The sequence below is a fragment of the Pogoniulus pusillus genome, chromosome 3 (genome assembly GCF_015220805.1).
Source record: "Pogoniulus pusillus isolate bPogPus1 chromosome 3, bPogPus1.pri, whole genome shotgun sequence".
In the NCBI taxonomy this organism is placed as follows: domain Eukaryota; kingdom Metazoa; phylum Chordata; class Aves; order Piciformes; family Lybiidae; genus Pogoniulus; species Pogoniulus pusillus.
The window spans coordinates 45,878,904-45,897,211 of NC_087266.1; the positions used below are offsets into that span (position 1 = coordinate 45,878,904).

At 43.0% G+C, this 18,308-nt stretch overlaps 1 protein-coding gene across 4 annotated transcripts in view; it reads right to left on the reverse strand.

The window, feature by feature from the left end:
* VWA8 (von Willebrand factor A domain containing 8) overlaps positions 1-18,308 on the reverse strand; it is a 195,399-nt gene that overhangs the window by 92,166 nt on the left and 84,925 nt on the right. For all 4 annotated transcript variants that reach the window (XM_064174552.1, XM_064174543.1, XM_064174534.1 and 1 more), the window contains exons 21-26: positions 16,659-16,735; positions 8,636-8,711; positions 7,802-7,937; positions 5,646-5,765; positions 3,951-4,156; positions 291-442 (exon numbers count right to left, since the gene is read on the reverse strand). In XM_064174552.1, coding sequence (XP_064030622.1) covers positions 291-442; positions 3,951-4,156; positions 5,646-5,765; positions 7,802-7,937; positions 8,636-8,711; positions 16,659-16,735 — 767 coding nt within the window. The remainder of the gene's footprint in view (positions 1-290; positions 443-3,950; positions 4,157-5,645; positions 5,766-7,801; positions 7,938-8,635; positions 8,712-16,658; positions 16,736-18,308) is intronic.

The window sequence follows — 18,308 nt, forward strand, 5'->3', positions numbered from 1 at the left end:
AAAGAAACAAGTATTTCCCTTTATTTATATATATGTATTTACCATACAGACTATCAATATGTACATGGATATTAAAGATTAAATATTAATAATAAGCAAAGACTCTATAATAAAGTAATTTATATTACTGTAACTTATTTGGAGGAATAAATTGGAACAAGAGGGGGACTGACTGCAATACTTCAAGTATTCCAGGTCGCTTTTAAATCAGTTAGCAGCAAGACAGCACATTATTTAAAAGTGATCATGAAATATATATTAAGAAGAGAGGTCTCTTATGTTATTCTTACTCCTTGGCCAGCTGTACATTGGTTGGTTTTGCTCCAATAGGGATCCCATGTTTGTGTAAAATGGTGATTAAAATCTCACGCATTTCGTTGTTGTAGGAGTCAAAGTCAAATACATTTCGAACCACACTTGCCAGTCCTTCAGATGGAAATCTCTGTGAAGAAACAAACATTTTCATTAATATTTTGACCTGGACTCTTCAAATGCATCAGTCTTAGTCAAGAGGTTCATATTTTCACAATTTAATATATAGTTATTCTCTGAAGTAATATATCAGCTGCTATGGTAGAATGGAAAACCACTGCTAGAAATAGGCTTGCATAAACATTTTTTAATGTGTGGTGTGCATGCCACAAAATATTTCAGCACTAGTGTTGGTACAAAGGCATGTGGAATTATGTCCTGGTTTTTCACACCTGTTTGTGATAAACCTATTAAGAACATCTGCATCATCACAGCTTAGCAAAATCCAAGACACTGTTGGATAAAGCTGCTCTACAGCCTGTGCCATGATGGTTACTATGACATAGAATCACAGAATCATAGAATCAACCAGGTTGGAAGAGACCTCCAAGATCATCCAGTCCAACCTAGCACCCAGCCATAGCCAGTCAACATAATCTTTATGGGAAGATGCTCTTATAAATACACTGCAGAGACAATTCTACATGTTGAAGACCAGAATTAGTGAGAGCACAGAGATGATCCTAACATCTTGATGCCACAGTAACCAAGATACTTGTTCACTGACCAGCCTCAGTGCTCAGCTGTGCTCTCAGGTAACAGTAGTTTTTTTTTGTCCAAAATGTTCAGCTCCTTTTTAAGAAAGCAAAAAAACCTCCAAAATGATCTGAAAGGCATCAACACAATAGCACAAAGAGAGTGTGGGCTGTGGAACTGCTGTAAGGGAAATTATTTAACAACATGACTAACTTCCCTCCTTCCTTCCTTTGGAGCAGCAATTTTATTGACTCATTTCCCTCCTTCCTCTTTCTTTGCTACCTGAAGACATACTCCTTTCTTCAGAGTAACCACTATGTTTATATTCATTGTTTATATTTGGCTGTTCCCAGCCTTTTATTATTCATAATGAAAAACAAGTTACAGTAAACAAAATGTTGCATCCTTTCAAAGAGACTGGGACCTTTAAAGCAAATGTTACAGAAGAAGAAATCACAGCTGTACATTGGCAATTCACTTGGATATTTACACTCACCTTTGACAGAGGTGAAAACTTAGCAGATGGGAAACATCCCTGCTGACCTGTGCCCAGTGTCTGGGTTGAAGTGACTATACTAACATGGTGAAGTGAAGAAGACTGATGCTGAAAGTAAGTGCCCTTAAAATGTAGCTCCTCCAGTCTTCAACTAGATACCATTCATACTCAAATAACAAAAGAATTAAGTCATAGAATCATAGAATCAACCAGGTTGGAAGAGACCTCCAAGATCAGCCAGCCCAACCTATCACACAGCCCTATCCAGTCAACTAGACCATGTACAAGCTCTGCAAGTTTGGCAAACAAATGCCTGTCAACTTGTAATGGATTGTAATAAACTACTCTGCTTACGTGTTTATTTGGATGGATTATGCAGCTTTTAGGTCTAAATTTTGTTAACTCTTTGCACAAAGTTATAAAGTTATCACTAATACAAAGAAAAAATAATGATGTCAAAGTAGTACAGTTTCCTTTGTCTCAAGATCTCACTGAACTTTAGGGAGTATGAAGAACAAAACTCTGTGTCTCCCAAGAAATCTAGAACTGATATTTAAAAGTAGTAATTCTAATGTCTATGTATATGGATGAATGTACATGATTCATAGAATCATAGAATCAACCAGGTTGGAAGAGACATCCAAACTCAGACAGCCCAACCTAGCACCCAGCCCTAGCCACTCAACTAGACCATGGCACTAAGTGCCTCAGCCAGTCTTCTCTTGAACACCTCCAGGGATGATGACTCCACCACCTCCCTGGGCAGCCCATTCCAATGCCAATCACTCTCTCTGGTGTCAAAGGCTTTGAGTATCTTCATGAGCATAAACAAAAATACATCATGTTACTTGGTTATACTACAGTGATAAAGCAGAGTAACAGTAGGTCAAGTAATTTCTAATCACAGAATCAATCAAGTTGGAAGACACCTTCAAGACCATTCAGTCCAACCTATCACACAGCCCTGTCCAATCAACTAGACCATGGCACTAAGTGCCTCATCCAGGCATTTCTTGAACACCTCCAGAGATGGTGACTCCACCATCAACCTGGGCAGCCCATACCAATGGCAAATTACTCTCTCTGTGAAACTTCCTCCTAACACCCAACCTATACCTCCTCTGGCACAACTTGAGAATTGCCTAATTAGATTAATATTTCCACTAAGTATTTTTTTCCAATCTAGAGTTCAGTAATTCAAGAAATTGTCTATAAAATAAGCAATTACTAATTTTATAATGTAAACAGGTCAAAATAAACCCACTCTTATTACAAACAGCATTAAGATAATATATATTTCAAACACTTTTGACAAGGAGTATTAATCAGTTTATAAAAAGACAGAAATCAGGCTCTACTGTAATTGTTATTCTTTTTAAGGTCATCATTAAATTAGAATTCACAATTTCACAGTTCAAATGTGTGTAGGATGTGACCATAGATCCTAAGTACCTAAGTTTTTTATCTGTCTAATATTCTCCTTAGAAAAAAATCCACTAGTGATCTGTTGCTGTTGTACAGCACGAGTTGGGTTTCCTCCAGGAAATGGTTAAACCCAGAAAGCTTCATAGCAGCATAAACTGCACAGTTGTACTATCCTGGAAGCATTATGTGCTGAATATGGAATATATAATGAAAGGCAGCATGAACATTGCATATTGTGTTCTCAGTATGGATGTGATAGTTCCTCACACAGTAGAAAAACAGACTGAGAATTCTTTTCTATCTAGAAATCATAGAATCAAAGAATCAACCAGGTTGGAACAGACCTCCAAGATCATCCAGTCCAACCTAGCACCCAGCCCTAGCCATTCAACCAGACCATGGCACTAAGTGCCTCAGCCAGGCTTTTCTTCAACACCTCCAGGGATGGTGACTCCACCACCTCCCTGGGCAGCCCATTCCAATGCCAATCACTCTCTCTGACAACAACTTCCTCCTGACATCCAGCCTGGACTTCCCCCAGCACAACTGGAGACTGTGTCCCCTTGTTCTGTTGCTGGTTGCCTGGGAGAAGAGACCAGCCCCCACCTGGCTACAGCCTCCCTTCAGGTAGTTGTAGACAGCAACGAGGTCCCCCCTGAGCCTCCTCTTCTCCAGGCTAAACACCCCCAGCTCCCTCAGCCTCTCCTCATAGGCTTTGTGTTCCAGGCCCTTCACCAGCTTTGTTGCCCTTCTCTGGACACCTTCCAGCACCTCAGCATCTCTCTTGAATTGAGGAGCCCAGAACTGGACACAGCACTCAAGGTGTGGCCTGAACATAGGGAGGAAATATCTGCCTGTGTACATCTGTAATCCATATCTCAGACCATCTGAACATGATTCCTTTAAAACACCAAACTTAAAAAATGCATGAACAATAAAAGAATCTTTTCCTAAAACTTCCAAGTGTTAAAACATTAGTTGTGATGAATTTTAGTATTCAATGCAATCTGATGTACTGTACCTGTAGATGTTTTACAATATTCACAACTTCTCTAGTTGAATAGGGATAGTTAATAATTCCTTGGTCAGCTAAGTTCCTGAGTTCTCCAAAAGCAGCCACCAGTTTCTGAAGAATTTGCTCTGGAACATCAGGACCATATTGTCTAAGCATAGCCAGTTCAGACTCTGGTTTGGGATTGTCAACAGCATGGCAACTGAAAATGTCCCCTAAAAAGAAAAAGAGCATCCAGTTAAGTAATTTACAAAGAGACTGCATCACAACAGCCCCTTTAAGTTTCACACAGGTCCTTAAGTGAAAAAGCAGTGGCTCAAGAGGATGCTGAGAACCTGCTTGTTTAAAAAACAAACCAAAACAAAACTACTTTGAAAAATGTGAAGGACAAACTTGCTGTGAAAAACATCAATGTTCCCAGAAACATGGGGATCTCTCCTGTCATTTTAATGAGGGTAATCATAAGGGAGAAATGAACTTCAAAAAAGAAACAACCTCAAATAAATGCAAGGGGGAAGAAAAAGGAAAACAGAAAAGAAAACAATAAACAGAATAAAAGTTCACAAATAGAAGAGCAGGGTGAATGGGACCAATCTATGAATAAGGGGGGCAAAAGTAATAATGTTGGGGTGATCAGTTTGGTCTAGAGGGCCTGTGTAAGGAAGGAAATTAGGTCATGAAAAAGAAACAGGCTACCTAGCTGGGTGAAATTCAGAGCCATGAGTCTCTGACATGGAATGCCTATTCAGGAGAACTACACCTGAAAAACCAAAAGCTATCATGCAATACAGAATTTGGTCTGCATCTGCTTTTTTAATGAGTGTTATTATTTCTTTCAGAATAAACACTGCAGCCAAAGAAAACAGGTAAAACCTCCACATCAATAACTAAGCTAACATAAATAACACAGCTACTGGAGTCTAAAGGGCTGTTCAGTTCAAAACCCTGGTGTTACACTGCCCAAGTCTTGCCAGAGGTTCACCTAGGCAAACACTGGACTATACAAAGCAACGAATTCTTCTTCACTTGCCTTTATGCAGTGTGGGTTCTTGCTCTTGCTGTGAGATAAAGCTGTAGGAAATCTTTGCTGAGTTTTAGAACCTACCAGGAGTTTTCTGAAAGGAGGATGCTGTTGATATGAAAAACTTTGATGTGAAATTTGGTCACCTTCATCTGAAACTAGGATGAATTCAATATCTTCTTAAAGATACATGTATTAATAAGGCCCACCACACACAATCATGTGCACTGAGACAAAGACTAAGCAGCAGGCAGAATAGTGCTAACACCAACTCTGCTGAAGAACTGTCCATCAAGCCTCTATCTCTTACACTGAAGAAGACAGCACCTGGCCTGTAGCTTGTTTGATATGAGGTAAAAAAGAATGGCAAGCAGTTGTGTTAAACATTCATGTAATGTATGACGCTGCTTACAGATCATGTTTTTCCTATACTTGCATATAATATATACACATTAACAAAGATTTCTTGTAAGCCTGTCTGCAGTGTTTGTCTAGATCTCATAAAACAAAGATGATGACATAGAGCTGCTCATTTCAAGGCAAGATTGGTCACTTTTGTTAGTCATGGAGCTGAATCGAAGTATCAATACGCATAAGGACGCCATCTCCTCGGGAAATCTAACCAGGAGAGTTATCTTATTAACCAATTCTATTAAGAGCCTAATTTAATCTGAATCACTTACCTAATGTACCAAAAAAGTCATTACCCAAGAAAGGAAATCCAGGTCTGTTTGCTAGAACTATCATTCTAAAATCAGGATGAATAACTATTACATTTTCTCTTCCCTCTACATGAGCACGATCTGGAAAAGAAAGAAAAATTATTCATTGCTTATTAGAGCTTTGCAATTAGGAATGAATTCAACACACACAATTAGATCAGATTTCTTAGAATTCTTCTCATCTAATTAGGTTCTTAGAAGAACAGTTACAAAAATAGGCTCAACAGCTCCTCAGGATGCCATTTAACCACGAGTATTCCAGGTTTCATTTCAAAGTTTGATAGTTCGGGTGATGAAAATTTGAGCCAAGTGTTTCATTTAAAACACAAAACCATAAAAATGCCCCCACCTGAGGACTGCCTGTCCTGTTTGCCTTTTTATACAAGTCTGATATTACCAGATCTGCTGAAATTCCTCCTGGTGGTTACAAAAATCAGTGAGAAGCCAGAGATACATGATTTTACATACGTGAAAACTCTGCTTCTCCAAAATCAATCAAATGATCCTACTTGTTTTCTTGCAGCAAACTTCCAGTAGCAGATAATTTGTTTTCCTCCTCTAGAAAACTACAATAATGATTGAGAGTGGCTAGCAAAGAATTTCAAAAATACTCACCTGCAGTCTACAGTGACAAGCAAAAGTCAAGCACTGTGCCATGTGAGTGCTGAATGATTGTTCTGCTCATCACACACAGTATCATCAGGGTTGGAAGAGACCTCACAGATCATCAAGTCCAACCCTTTACCACAGAGCTCAAGGCTAGACCATGGCACCAAGTGCCACGTCCAATCCTGCCTTGAACAGCTCCAGGGACGGCGACTCCACCACCTCCCCGGGCAGCCCATTCCAGTGTCCAATGACTCTCTCAGTGAAGAACTTTCTCCTCACCTCAAGCCTAAATCTCCCCGGCATAGCCTGAGGCTGTGTCCTCTTGTTCTGGTGCTGGCCACCTGAGAGAAGAGAGCAACCTCCCCCTGGCCACAACCTCCCCTCAGGTAGTTGTAGACAGCAATAAGGTCTCCCCTGAGCCTCCTCTTCTCCAGGCTAACCAATCCCAGCTCCCTCAGCCTCTCCTCGTAGGGCTGTGCTCAAGGCCTCTCCCCAGCCTCGTCGCCCTTCTCTGGACACGCTCAAGCATCTCAATGTCCCTCCTAAACTGGGGGGCCCACAACTGAACACAGGACTCAAGGTGTGGTCTAACCAGTGCAGAGTACAGGGGCAGAATGAGCTCCCTGCTCCTGCTGACCACACCATTCCTGATGCAGGCCAGGATGCCACTGGCTCGCTTGGATGAAACCCTAAATAATTCCACCTTAGATATACTCATATTTTCCATTTGCAATTTGATCAAATTACAGGCCAACTGTCCAGATGGGCATAACTGAGATCATAACTTGGTCAATCTGACCGTTATTTCTTATGGTGAATGGGAAGCAGAGAGGTCAACTGACAGTTCATTATATTTTTTTTTTGTTTATTTCTGGGGGTTGTTTTTTTCTAATTTTTCAGCAAAACTCATGAAAATGCTACTTGAAGAAAACTTCTGTGGCTGTTGGCAAAGTATTAATATCATTATAAAACCTTTAATGGTTAACCTTTTAACATCAAGTATTTACTCCATCTAGACACTTTTGGGTCCCTAGTTAGTAATGCAATTGCTGAAAATCAGCAAATAGTTACATTACAACCCTATGATCAGAGGCTGAGGGAGCTGGGAGTGTTCAGCCTGGAGAGGAGGAGGCTCAGGGGGGACCTCATTGCTGTCTACAACTACCTGAAGGGAGGCTGTAGCCAGGTGGGGTTGGTCTCTTCTGCCAGGCAACCAGCAATAGAACAAGGGGACACAGTCTCAAGTTGTGCTGGAGGAAGTCTAGGCTGGATGTTAGGAGGAAGTTGTTGCCAGAGAGAGTGATTGGCATTGGAATGGGCTGCCCAGGGACGTGGTGGAGTTACCGTCCCTGGAGGTGTTCAAGCAAAGCCTGGCTGAGGCACTTAGTGCCATGGTCTAGTTGACTGGATAGGGCTGGGTGCTAGGTTGGACTGGATAATCTTGAAGGTCTCTTCCAACCTGCTTGATTCTATGATTTTATGTAGATGATCAAACCCTTTCTACTTACTGGCAACAATTCGCCTTCCATCAGACAAAACCATTTCTCCACTTTCCACTAAAGTTTTTAAGATACAGGTAACATTTGTGGGTGCTTTGTCTGCTTCATCAATTACCAAAATATGTCCAAACTTCACTGCTTTTACCTAGAAAAGAATTGAAACATCACAACCCTCACAAACAAACAAACAAACCCACACATCACCACCCCCCCAAAAAAAGCCACCCAAAAAACCCAAGCCTGTAAGAAACTGTTACTGATTTCTCAGTCAGTAGTAGTGACATCTCACTGGCACCAAGTAAGAAAGGGACTCAGAACTGAGATAAGCTATGGCTGAACTGCAGCAGAGAAGAGAAGGCAAATGAAACAAGAAAGGTGACTGTCTGAGATGGAGATGGAAAGGGCTGTACTAAGAAGGAAAGTGAGGAGCCCGGCTGAGAATGAACTGGGAGTGCTGACAGAGAAATGCAAAAGCAGCTTGCATCTAGACTGTCAGCACATAGCTGAAAGAACTGAAGAAGGGCTGCAAGAGCTGTCTGGAGCCCAGCTTAGCAGGTAGGTGTGGTATGCCAAAAAAGTGGAAGAGGAAAATACCACTCTGCCAGTTAGAATGTTTCAGGTAAATGCTACATTATTTTCCATACTCATTTTATGTGTGCAGACCACCAAGACTATCATTTTATTCACACCTGGCACAGCAAAGGTGACCAAAGCTGATGAAATTTTACCAGACTCACTGACACAAGTCACAACCTATTTTCCTGTTTGAAAAGCCAGCATGTTTAACTACTTGTTTTAAATGGAAAACAGTGCCAAATACACAGTCCTAATGTTACTACTGACCAGTGGTGAATCTTCATATACAATAAGACCATCTTTAACTGAAGGTTGTAGGGTAAGGCTTTGTACAGTGGTATCCCTGAAAGGAGAAGAAACAACACCAATTAAAAAAGGATAGCAATTTTAGTTACTACAAAGTGTAAAATGAATACATGAAAAAACTGAAGGCTTATTTTTTTTTCCAAGAGGAGAAAATATATTCTGTTTTCTAAACCCTTGAAAAACATGAACAAATAACACTGTGCCAGTTCAGTGGTCAAAGGTGACATCCCTGTTTCTGCTCTAAGTTCTCAATTTCTCATAAACCCTGGAAGCAAAACCACTGAATGGGAATCTGTACATTTTGCATCTATGCACATGGTTACTGTTACTAACATGCTAGTTAGAATCATAGAATCATCATAGAATCAAGCAGGTTGGAAGAGACCTCCAAGATCATCCAGTCCAACCTAGCACCCAGCCCTAGCCACTCAACTAGACCATGGCACTAAGTGCCTCAGCCAGGCTTTGCTTCAACACCTCCAGGGATGGTGACTCCACCACCTCCCTGGGCAGCCCATTCCACAGCTTCACTCTGTGAAGAGCTTCCTCCTAATATCCAGCCTACACCTCCCCTGGCACAGCTTGAAACTGTGTCCCCTTGTTCTGTTGCTGGTTGCCTGGCAGAAGAGACCAACCCCCACCTGGCTACAACCTCCCTTCAGGCAGTTGTAGACAGCAATGAGGTCCCCCCTGAGCCTCCTCTTCTCCAGGCTAAACACCTCCAGCTCCCTCAGCCTCTCCTCATAGGGTTTGTGCTCCAGGCCCCTCACCAGCTTTGTTGCCCTTCTCTGGACATCTTCCAGCACCTCAACATCTCTCTTGAACTGAGTGTCCCAGAACTGGACACAGCACTCAAGGTGTGGCCTGAGCAGTGCTGAGTACAGGGGCAGAATAACCTCCCTTGTCCTACTGGCCACACTGTTCCTGATGCAGCCCAGGATGCCATTGGCTCTCTTGGCCACCTGGGCACACTGCTGCCTCATCTTCAGCCTACTATCCACCAGTACCCCCAGGTTCCTTTCTTCCTGGCTGCTCTCCAGCCACTCTGTCCCCATAAAACCCATCAGCAGAGCCTTACGCTGCTTGTCAGCCACATGCCAGTTGATAGGTAAGGTTGGTAACCTTTGCACTGCACATGAAATCTGATGCAACAAAAATCTCTTACCTTTCACAGCCATGCCATATAATAAAACTGTTTGCTTAAGCTAAGCTGACTCACTGTTCCAAATACCCACCTTAGTTATATCTTTAATTTTGTAACACCTTCTAAAGAACTAACAATATTCTGATAAGCTCCACGGGCACAGGAAATCAAACACAGTACTGTTTGCAGCAAACTATTACATGGCCAGCTTCCAATCACAGCTTTAAACTGACAGCATAGCATGCACATTTCCTTTATTTGAAACTGCTGTCAGCAGGATTTCTGTCCCTAACAACTAATAAATTCTTGTTTAGTTTTAAACTCATGACTGATTTATTCTAGCACTTCCCCTGCAGAGGAATAAAGCATAGGGTGGAAGAGATTTTGAATGTTTAGCTGCTTCATCTGCCCTTTTAATCTAGGAGGGGGAAGGTTACAAAGCTGGGACCACCTTCACTTCATTTAACCCCATCAAACATGGTCAGTCACATGTAGCAACACTCCTGAGAACAGTTCTATTTGAATTGTACTCACTTGCAACACACAACTTTTTTAAACCGCTACAATAAGCAGTAGTATTAATTTATTATCTCAGAAAACCTACTGGAGACATAAACTCAAACCTTCTATTAGCATCCTGCTAGCCTATCCATTTCAATGCTGGGCAAAGCAACCAACAATGAACCAAAAACTAAAAATAAACCAGTACATTTTGTTTCCTGAACACAGATTATTTAGGGATTAAACTCTCAGACTGTACAAAGCAGCCTACCTCCAGTGCCAGTTATCATAGAATCAACCAGGTTGGAAGAGACCTCCAACATCATCCAGTCCAACCTAGTACCCAGCCCTAGCCACTCAACTAGACCATGGCACTAAATGCCTCAGCCAGTCTTCTCCTGAACACCTCCAGGGATGGTGACTCCACCACCTCCCTGGGCAGCCCATTCCAATGCCAATCACTCTCTCTGCCAACAACTTCCTCCTAACATCCAGCCTAGAATTCCCATAGCACAACTTCAGACTGTGTCCCCTTGTTCTATTGCTGGTTGCCTGGCAGAAGAGACCAACCCCCACCTGGATACAGCCTCCCTTCAGGTAGTTGTAGAGAGCAATGAGGTCCCCCCTGAGCCTCCTCTTCTCCAGGCTAAACAACCTCAGCTAATCATTTCTGGGTCAAGCTTATGCAGATACAGAAAAAATTAATATGTGTAAACCAAACCTTAGAGTATATGAAGGCACAGTCACAGTTACTAAGGAATTAATCCAAGGAGGAAAAGAAAAAAGGATATGTCAAACCTGAACTGTGATCTCTTTAAAGCAATAGAAAGGTGAGAAACAGATCTAAGGAAAGTATAAGCCAAGAGTAAGGCAAATTAAGGTGAAGCACTACAGGATGCTTCCCAGATCACTAATTTGCACTAAGCAGCCAATGCATGAGCAAATAAAATGAACACACCATGGCAGGAAAGAAAGATCTGTGGTGGTGTGGATGGGCACAGGTGGCAACAGGAGAAAAGCCACAAATGTCAAATGGTATTTTACTGTAACACAAAACAGTGTATTTTACTTTTGGCAAGCGAGTTAATCCTCCAGTTCTGCACAAACTGCACACAACCCTCTTGATATGGAAGAGTAGAATCATAGAATCAACCAGGTTGGAAGAGACCTCCAAGATCATCCAGTCCAACCTATTCCCCAGCCCCAGCCAGTAACCTGTGGTTGCTATCTCCAGCAGCTTATACACATCCTTATGACGCTATCATTCTTCAGGGAAGACAAAACTGCATCTCTGGGGGAAGTCAACAATGGAGGAGTTTACAGTTTACTTAGATGCTATCATAACAGTTGAAAAAATCATTGCAGAAGGTATAAAATTTACAGAAGCTAAGATTTAAGATGTCAGTTGTTCTAACTTTTATTCTTATTTATCTACAATTTCCTCTTTTTTTTTTCTACTTTGGTGTTATTCAGCACTAACATATAAAAGAAATGTTTCAGGGTTAGGGCTAATTCTGCTAGCTTGATTACAGAATCAATCAGGTTGGAAGAGACCTCCAAGATCATCCTTTCCAACCTAGCACCCAGCCCTATCCAGTCAACTAGAGCATGGCACTAAGTGCCTCAGCCAGTCTTCTCTTGAACACCTCCAGGGATGGTGACATAAGTGAATGCAAAACTCCTGCACTTGCTTAGGTTATTGCAGTCAGCCAAATCTATAGAAATTATTTTGCCTGAGTTAGTACAGATAAATGTTCTTTTCCTTTCAGAATCATAAACCATGCAATTAGATGTCATTTCTTTCTGTTCTACAGAAATCTAACAGGATCTAAACATAGCAAAGCATGGCTAAAAATAACTTGCCTCCTTAGGGTTTGTCTTCTTAAATTTTCACTTCAGAATGAATTGTGTCAATGAGAAGACACTGAAATACATAATAATAAAGATATGCCAGATCTGAAATAGTCCTGAACAAGTCAGTATGCAGGCTTTTCTAAATGTAAAATATGTCTGGCACTCAAGATACTGGACTGGAATTTCATTCCCACAGAAGAGGAACTGAAAACTGTAATTCACATTCACTGATTAATAGACCTGTCTTGATATTAACTGAGCTCTAGGACATGAATATAAAAACCTCCTAATCTCATCACATTTGGCACCTAAGATGAAACCAGCTCTGACACAAAGAAGTGAGACTGTAGGAGTGCAGAAGTGAGAAAAGCTGTCTGACATGCTATCATCCTACTCAACTGAACTGTGTTGTCTCCTCCTAATTCTTTTGAATCAACCGGGTTGATTCAGCTTCAGCCAGGAGGAGGTTGCTCTCTTCTCTCAGGTGGCCAGCACCAGAACAAGAGGACACAGCCTCAAGCTACGCCAGGGGAAATTTAGGCTTGAAGTGAGGAGAAAGTTCTTCACTGAGAGAGTCATTGGACACTGGAATGGGCTGCCCGGGGAGGTGGTGGAGTCGCCGTCCCTGGAGCTGTTCAAGGCAGGATTGGACGTGGCACTTGGTGCCATGGTCTGGCCTTGAGCTCTGTGGTAAAGGGTTGGACTTGATGATCTGTGAGGTCTCTTCCAACCTTGGTGATACTGTGAGTCAAAATAGTTAGGAAAAGCTAGGTAGCCTTTTTTGTTGTGGCCACCAACACACAAATACACAACACAGACATCATTATTCTCAGTATCTTCCTCTAACACAGCAGTGCAGCTTAAGAGGCACTTGCTTCAGCAACAGCCTGCTACAGAGAGAGCCCTTCTGGGTTGTACACTACTGAAAATAGACCTGCAGAGCTGTATCAGCATTTAAATTGTTTTATATGGTCCTATGGACTTCAGCAAGGCCTTTGACACTGTCTGCGACAACAAGCTCCGAGCCAAGATTCACTCTGTGCTGGGTCAAGAACTGGCTGGATGGCAGAGCCCAGAGAGTGGTGGTGAATGGTGCCACGTCCAGTTGGCAGCTGTCACCAGTGGTGTGCCCCACGGGTCAGTGCTGGGCCCAGTTCTGTTCAACATCTTTACTGATGATCTGGATGAGGGCATTGAGTCCAGCATCAGTAAGTTTGCAGATGACACCAAGCTAGGAGCAGGTGTGGAGCTGTTGGAAGGTAGGAGAGCCCTGCAGAGGGACCTGGACAGGCTGCATGGGTGGGCAGAGGCCAAGGGGATGAGATTGAACAAGGCCAAGTGCAGGGTACTGCACTTTGACCATAACAACCCCAAGCAATGCTGGGGACTGAGTGGCTGAGAGCAGCCAGGAAGAAAGTGACCTGGGGGCACTGGTGGGTAGTAGGCTGAAGATGAGCCAGCAGTGTGCCCAGGTGGCCAAGAGAGCCAATGGCATCCTGGCCTGCATCAGGAACAGTGTGGCCAGCAGGACAAGGGAGGTTATTCTTCCCCTGTGCTCAGCACTGGTCAGGACACACCTTGAGTGCTGTGTCCAGTTCTGGGCTCCTCAATTCAAGAGAGATGTTGAGGTGCTGGAAGGTGTCCAGAGAAGGGCAACAAAGCTGGTGAGGAGCCTGGAACACAAAGCCTATGAGGAGAGGCTGTGTCTACCTGAAGGGAGGTTGTAGCCAGGTGGGGTTGGTCTCTTCTCCCAGGCAACCAGCAATAGAACAAGGGGACACAGTCTCAAGTTGTGCCAGGGGGAAGTCTAGGCTGGATGTTAGGAGGAAGTTGTTGGCAGAGAGAGTGATTGGCATTGGAATGGGCTGCCCAGGGAGGTGGTGGAGGCACCATCCCTGGAGGTGTTCAAGCAAAGCCTGGCTGAGGCACTTAGTGCCATGGTCTGGTTGACCGGATAGGGCTGGGTGCTAGGTTGGACTGGCTGATCTTGGAGGTCTCTTCCAACCTGGTTCATTCTATGATTCTATATTCTTTCAAGAGAAGATTATCACATGCAGTTCTGAGCAAAAGTACACTGTTAATTCTACAGTATCAGGTAGATCTGCATCTTCAGCAAAGGAAGTTATTCCTTCCCAAACAACTTGCTTGGTTTTTTTAATTAGAGTTCTAAAGATCTGAAAGCAATAAACCTGAAAGGGTAGTTTTAAATGGTCTCAATAGGGCAAACAGTTAATTAAATTTTATACTGATTATGTGTGCTGAAAAAACATGGAAAGAAAATTAACATCTGAAGATTAATGGGCAGCTTGTAGTAAGTATTGCTTGTAGGAACACCATAAGCTCATTTTCCAAACCCAGAGCTCTCCATTAATTTAATTGTTAAAGATCACACCTAAATTACATTTATTCTGAACCAGATAACACATGTAAAGTAGGTAATTTTTGAAAGAAAATATAATGAGATGATTGTGATTTATTAGGGCTGGAAAGCAGCCAGGAAGAAAGGGACCTGGGGGGTACTGGTAGAGAGTAGGCTGAAGATGAGGCAGCAGTGTGCCCAGGTGGCCAAGAGAGCCAATGGCATCCTGGCCTGCATCAGGAACAGTGTGGCCAGTAGGACAAGGGAGGTTATTCTGCCCCTGGACTCAGCACTGGTCAGGCCACACCTTGAGTGCTGTGTCCAGTTCTGGGCCCCTCAATTCAAGAGAGATGTTGAGCTGCTGGAAGGTGTCCAGAGAAGGGTTACAAAGTGGTGAGGGGCCTGGAGCACAAACCCTATGAGGAGAGGCTGAGGGAGCTGGAGGTGTTTAGCCTGGAGAAGAGGAGGCTCAGGGGGGACCTCATTGCTGTCTACAAGTACCTGAAGGGAGGTTGTAGCCAGGTGGGGGTTGGTCTCTTCTGCCAGGCAACCAGCAACAGAACAAGGGGACACAGTCTCAAGTTGTGCTGGGGAAAGTCTAGGCTGGATGTTAGGAGGAAGTTGTTGGCAGGGAGAGTGATTGGCATTGGAATGGGCTGCCCAGGGAGGTGGTGGAGTCACCGTCCCTGGAGGTGTTCAAGCAAAGACTGAATGAGGCACTTAGTGCCATGGTCTAGTTGACTGGCTAGGGCTGGGTGCTAGGTTGGACTGGGTGATCTTGGAGTTCTCTTCCAACCTGGTTGATTCTACGATTCTATGAACTAGAAAAGACAGAATATAAAATGCAGTAATTTAAAAAATAAACCCTGTATCACACTTGCAAATCATCAATCACAAGAACAAACACAGTAACTTGGACAGGAAGATGCAAAAAACATTGGTAAATACTTGGAAAGGAAATGGAACATCAGGAAAACCAGGATAAGACAGTGTAGTGTCTTCTAAAATAAAAATAAGCCTATCAGGTAACAAATGGAAATCCCAGAGCAGTTAATATTTTACTGACAGTCATGAAACATCAAATTGACACCAAAGCCTGCTTTAGGATATAGGTTAATACCTACAAGACTGAAAAACCTGTTACTGCTACTTGGAAAAAAAGACATCATGTGGAGAAATTAATTTTAATATAGTTAATTGAAAGGTATAAACTCTTTTAAATAAAAGCTGAACAAGAAAACTTCCTTTGTTCTCTATTTTCATTAAAAGGTAAACTGTATTTATAAAGCAGCTTTACCTTTCTTTGACCTTACTGAGTTCAACTCTCATGTGCCACAAGCCACTAACACTTTGTGTATAGTCCTTTATGAAGATTTGTATTCTCTTTTCTGACAGTGAACTAATTTCCTAGATTGCTTTCTCAATACACAGAAAAGGAACACTTAGACAGAACTAATTGTTTCATATATTCTGAGGCTTCAGCAGTACAATATCCATGCATAAACTATCAATAAATTATTGATGTAGATTACACTGCACTCTACTCACCAAAAGCTTCTATTTCTGCTAGTAATGGCAATGGTCTTACACACTATAACTGGACAATGTGATCTAGTTGAGGATGTCCCTGCTTACTGCAGAGGGGGTTGTAGCCAGGTGGGGGTTGGTCTCTTCTGCCAGGCAACCAGCAACAGAACAAGGGGACACAGTCTCAGGTTGTGCCAGGGGAAGTCTAGGCTGGATGTTAGGAGGAAGTTGTTGTCAGAGAGAGTGATTGGCATTGGAATGGGCTGCCCAAGGAGGTGGTGGAGTCACCATCCCTGGAGGTGTTCAAGCAAAGCCTGGATGAGGCATTTAGTGCCATGGTCTGGTTGACTGGCTAGGACTGGGTGCTAGGTTGGACTGGATGATCTTGGAGGTCTCCTCCAACCTGGTTGATTCCATGATTTTATATTAAGCAATGCAACTGCATTAGGTTCTTGCAGCTCCTTTTGTGGTCTGTGTTCTGCCTACCATAACAGGTGTTTGTTCAAACAAAAGAACAAATTAAACTTCAGAAAGAAGAATTTGAAACCATAAGAAACGAGGTTACAAACACAAAGCATGATAATGTAACACATTCTTACCTGTGCAGCTGTAAATACTCTCTGGGCCTGTTTAAGAGGTGAAGGAATCTGTCTACGACCTTGTTTTTCCCAACACCCTGCAGTAAATAAAGAGAATACTGAGATCTAATATAGATCCAAGCATTTAAGTACTATGAACAAAGAAAAGATAACTGCCCAAACTATTAACACACTCTCCATAATCCTTTAGAGGCAAATGCTATTTCACTCCACATGAAAGAATTTCAGACACCATTAAATAATATTTGTTCAGCTTCACATACATTTGCAAAACATTTATCTATTTTATTAGTAATAACCAGAAACAGGATTGTGTCCTTAAAGTTATGTCATACTTGCCAATGCATCTTTTTAACTGCCACACAGTATCTAGCAGCAGTCACTTCTGAAAGCTGTCACTGGTAATAAAGTTCTTTACTGCTTTGAAATTGTGCTAATACATTCTCAACATAGCCATTTGGGAGGAAATAGGCAGTTTCAGGAACTCTATGAGAAGCATCAAAAGGAACCAGTAAAATTCTTTAGTAGGGCACAAGGTCAGTTCTATTGCCATGTAGAACCATAGAATCAATGAGGTTGGAAGAGACCTCCAAGATCAGCCAGTCCAACCTAGCACCCAGCCCTAGCCACTCAACCAGACCATGGCACTAAGTGCCTCAGCCAGGCTTTGCTTGAACACCTCCAGGGACGCTGACTCCACCACCTCCCTGGGCAGCCCATTCCAATGCCAATCACTCTCTCTGCCAACAACTTCCTCCTAACATCCAGCCTAGACTTTCCCCTGGCACAACTTGAGACTGTGTCCCCTTGTTCTGTTGCTGGTTGCCTGGGAGAAGAGACCAACCCCCACCTGGCTACAACCTCCCTTCAGGCAGTTGTAGACAGCAATGAGGTCCCCCCTGAGCCTCCTCTTCTCCAGGCTAAACACCTCCAGCTCCCTCAGCCTCTCCTCATAGGCTCTGTGTTCCAGGCCCCTCAATAGCTTTGTTGCCCTTCTCTGGACACCTTCCAGCACCTCAACATCTCTCTTGAATTGAGGGGCCCAGAACTGGACACAGCACTCAAGGTGTGGCCTGAGCAGTGCTGAGTACAGGGGCAGAATAACTTCCCTTGTCCTACTGGCCACACTGCTCCTGATGCAGGCCAGGATGCCATTGGCTCTCTTAGCCACCTGGGCACACTGCTGCCTCATCTTCAGCCTACTATCTACCAGTAACCCCAGGTCCCTTTCTTCCTGGCTGCTTTTCAGCCACTCAGTCCCCAGCCTGTATTTCCTATTACTTGCAGTCAGATACTTAAATTTCACCCTAAATGGGTGAATAAACAGGACTTCTCCTTGGGTCAAGCACAAAACACCAGCCAGCTGTGGCCAGTACAAAGATGAAGCAGATCAACAAGCTACATCAGGGGAAATTTAGGCTCAAGGTGAGGAGAAAGTTCTTCACTGAGAGAGTCATTGGACACTGGAATGGGCTGCCCGGGGAGGTGGTGGAGTCGCTGTGCCTGGAGCTGTTCAAGGCAGGATTGGACGTGGCACTTGGTGCCATGGTCTAGCCTTGAGCTCTGTGGTAAAGGGTTGGACTGGATGATCTGTGAGTTTTCTTCCAACCTTGATGATACTGTGATACTGTAACATATTAAATCTATGTA